The following is a 4,293-nucleotide window of genomic DNA, read 5'->3' as shown; positions in this document are numbered from 1 at the left end:
CGCCCTTGTTTGCTTCCCGCTTGCCTTGCAGCCCCTACCCCAACCCTTGCTTGCCATCTAGGGTAATAAACCTCCTTTGTACTAAGAACATGATGTCTGGGTATGTCCTGTGCCAATGTCTTAAGGAAGACCTCCCTTTCATATAACACGGAAAATGTCAGTTTAAACTCTAGGGCTTTTCCCTTCCATACTAGCATGTGTATTTTGGTCCTTGTTCAGCTCATGTTTAGGCAGTTGTGCTGGTAAGACTATAAGTGTAGCTTCTGACATTGATAGAAGATACTATCTCTGTTCTTTTGGCTCTTACAGTATTTCCACCCCCTCTTCCTCAGTATCTCTGAGCCTTAGGTGTGGAAGTTGTGTTGTAGATATATCTGTTGAGACTGGGTATCATTTGCTTTTATCGTCTTAGCTATTCTAAGAAATATAAGATGAAATCTACTTCTCTGTAGTTGGGAATCAAGACATATGTATGCAAATTACATAAACTAAGTGCCACAAAAGAAATAAGATGATAATGTACATTCAGAATATAGGTTTTATTTGACATTTAATAACATCAAGACATATCTTAAACACTGAGAGGTATGTAGTTTATTCACTTGTTTATTGATTATGTAGCTAGCTTTGGTTTTTTTTGAAGGTATGTGATTTTTTTTAAGTTTCAAGGAATAATGAAATAAAACAAAAATTATATTAAAAAAAAGAAATACGGAATTCAGTTCCACGTTGCACAAAGAAAGGCATCTGGGATGCTTAAATTGGTGGAGTTAATACTCAGATGTAGAAAGTGAAAGCATTTATGGTAACTTTAGGAAATACAAGTGAATGGTCAATGTAGAAGAAACTTAGAAGGTATGTGGTGATAATAGCATTAATTTTCACTCTGCAAACATAGAAACTACAGTCAGCACTTTATGTATAAAGGGAATTTAAGAGAAAAAAGTGTATTTGAAGAAGATCTTGAATTTAACCTTGGTTTTCATGGATTTGAAGACTATTACTATATGCACACACCTTTCTGAAGATCATAAACCAGCTTCTCAAAATGACCATACAAGTGTAACCAATCAAAGATACAAAACTAGCTAACAATGTTGTGGTCTACCGGAAATCAGAATATTTTTTTTAAAGGCTGCGGACACAGATGTGGGAGTATTTTGGAAAAAAATATACAAATTAACTTACTAATTGACTTATTAACTTACTAAATATACAAATTAAGTTACTAATTGGAGATAGTGCAAGAAAGAGGGAAGATATTTTAGTAAAAAAAATAAAGTCGAACCCAGAAGAAAGAAAAGAAAGCAGAAAGTGAAGGAAGAGGATTGGGGATTTGTTGAAATTTCTGAATCGTTTACAGAATTATTTAATTGTATCCCTCATTTGGAAGTATACAAATATAATGAATTTATCCATAAATTCCCATGAATTATCTAGCATAAAAGGTTTTTATTTATTTATTTTTTTACTGTTTAGTTTGTAAAATCTACCATCATACACTAGGAAATATAGGAGAAAATAAAATTTGTGATTACATAACTGCAATGTTTTTATTCATAAAATCTACAATTTCAACCTTTTATCTCATTTTCGTATGTATATACACATGCCAGGTGTGAAAACGGGATAAAATAAACAATTGTGTTAACTGTGAAATTCAGGGTTGTACTTTCCTTCACTGAGACTGTCATTAACTTCCTGAATTTTTCATCTAATCTGGATCTTCAAAGATTTTCTCAGGGCAGAACGAATCTGCTTGGTCTTCAGGCTATACACAATTGGGTTAAGCATTGGGGGCATGAAGAGATATATATTGCCCAGGACTGCGTGTGCTATTGGAGAACTTCTCTGGCTGATTCGATGCATTACAGTTATTGCCAGCAAAGGGCCATAGTAAATAAAGACGATAAAGATATGAGATAAACAAGTGTTGAGTGCCTTCATCTGCCCCTCTCTGGAGGCAATCCCCAGGACTGCTTTAAATATCAGAGCATACGAAATGGCTATGAGCAGAAAGTCTACCCCGAAGGAAAGTATAACCAAAACAAGTCCGTAGAAAATATTGATTTTGACTTGACCACAAGCCAGTTTCATGACATTTGGGTGGATGCAGTAGGAATAGGACAGCGTCTGCCCCTTGCAGAATGGTAGTCTCTTGAGCAGTATAGGTAAGGGCGTCATGAGCGCGACACCCCTTAGAAAGGCTGCCAGTCCCATCTTGGTGACTCGTGGGTTGGTGAGTATCGTAGTGTATTGCAGGGGATGACTGATGGCCACAAAGCGGTCAAAAGCCATGGCTAACAGGATTCCTGAGCCCACGGAGGATGATGTATGGATGAAGAAGAGCTGAGTGAGGCAACTATCAAATGCAATTTCATAAAGATCAAAGATAAAGACTTTTAGCACAGAGAAAAGCGTGGAGACAGACAAGACAATGTCAGCTCCGGCCAGCATAGATAAAAAATGGTACTGGGGCTCCTGCAGACTGCGTTCAGTCCTCACTAAGTAAATGACTGTGCAGTTCCCTGCCATTGTCGTCACGTACATCAGGCTCAGGAGTGGGCCTAGCCACAGGCGGGCACCCGCTAGCCCTCGGAGGCCAGTGAGGATGAAGAGAGAGGGTTGAAAGGTGACATTGGATTCAGACATGGGCAACTGTGAGAATCGCTGTGCAAAATAGTTTCTCTGGCATTGAGCCCTAGAAGAAAGAAAAAGTTAAACGTCAGATTCAGGAAGGTCTAACGAGTGTGCTAGATGTCACCTGTGAAGGAGAGTTATAAAGGGTCTTATTGGGAGTAAAATGACTTTAACAGTTATACCAGGGAACAAAATGTTTTCCTGAAGATTGCCTTAAGGATAGATGATCTTTTTCATTACTAGCATCTATGTTGAGATGAACCAGTTAAGATGGCAGCGAAAATAAAGTGTGGTTGTGTTCAACCCACCCCCTATACAGCTGGATCCAAGACCCTAGGATGAAAACTATGTGACAGCAAACACAAGTATCAGTACATAAAACAAAATATCAGACAGCTTCAAAGGCTTCACAGATAAAACAAAGTAACAAAAACACGGGGTTGGAGTGATGGCTCAGTGGGTAAGAGTACTTGCTGTGCTAGCACAGGGACCTGATATCAAATCCACAGAACCCTGAAAAAGGCAGAACAATGTGGCAGGTGTTTGTAACCCCATCACCGTGGCATCATCAATAGGACCTACCAGCTATACTCCAAACTTCAGGATCTGTGAGAGACCCTGTCTCTAGGTACTGTGGTGGAGAGTAATACAGCAGGACACATAATGTCATACTCAAGGTCCTGTGTGTGTATATTTGTACACAGTGGCATACAGATATGTTAATGGACACACACAAACACTTATAAAAACAGAAAAAGTTACCCTCGGTAGCCAAATATCCAATGTCTCTATCTTCTCACTGTAGAAGATGAAATCTGACGTGAAACAAGCATGAATTCTTTTCTCTCTCTCTTCCCCACAAAAAACATTTGTGTATTTAGAAATATTTCTGTTCCAAGTGCCTTTGTTAGTATTCTTTACATTTCATGTAACTATGATTAAATGTATCAGAGTATATTCATCCAAGACATTTGATATATTTATGGTATATAAAATAATTTTTGTATTTTTATTTAAAATTTTTATATATAAAGTAAATACATAACTGTTTAACATGTTCCATTTTATCTTTTTTACTATGTTTTACCTTCTATGATAGAAATATAACTTTAAAATCTGTTAGCAATTTTTACCATAATTCTTGTAATTTGATAATCATTTCTAATAAATATTGATAATAATTAGAAGCTTACAAACTAGGCTTGGGTTTCCTGGTAACACATTTCCTTTCTTCAGTCTTTTAAAAACATTTGCCCATATAAAACATGTTTTCTGTGAAAAGTATCTTTCTTGATTTCCACAAAAAAATAGAATGCCTTTGAAATGTGTCTATTTTAATGAATTATTCTGCTTTTTTTAAACGTCTCTTTTTTATGGACATTAAGAAATAATCAATACCATCAGTGTCAATCACTTCTTCCTTCATAACTGATTACATTTATCCTTTGAAGTTGGGGTCTTTTAAATACATGTTTTTATCTTAATCTCTAATGTTACCATCAGGCAATTTTGAATTTAGAATCTCTGAAACTGAATCCACTCTCTGCATGTACAGATGTCTTAAAAGTCTTTGTGATCTGCCCATCTAATAATCTCTACCATTTTCCTAGCTGGAATTCATACCTAGCCCACATAAACTAATATATCACTGCA

At 36.4% G+C, this 4,293-nt stretch overlaps 1 protein-coding gene across 1 annotated transcript; it reads right to left on the bottom strand.

Moving 5' to 3' along the window:
• Window positions 1–1,710: 1,710 nt before the first annotated feature.
• On the bottom strand, window positions 1,711–2,652 carry LOC110541514 (olfactory receptor 51E1-like). The gene has a single exon (XM_021628251.1). The coding sequence runs from the start codon at window positions 2,650–2,652 to the stop codon at window positions 1,711–1,713; it is 942 nt and encodes a 313-aa protein (XP_021483926.1).
• Between the last annotated feature and the right edge of the window lie 1,641 nt (window positions 2,653–4,293).

Source organism: Meriones unguiculatus, chromosome 14, assembly GCF_030254825.1.
Source record: "Meriones unguiculatus strain TT.TT164.6M chromosome 14, Bangor_MerUng_6.1, whole genome shotgun sequence".
NCBI lineage: Eukaryota > Metazoa > Chordata > Mammalia > Rodentia > Muridae > Meriones > Meriones unguiculatus.
The sequence above is the reverse complement of the archived record's forward strand: the minus strand, read 5'-3'. Positions and strand labels throughout refer to the sequence as shown.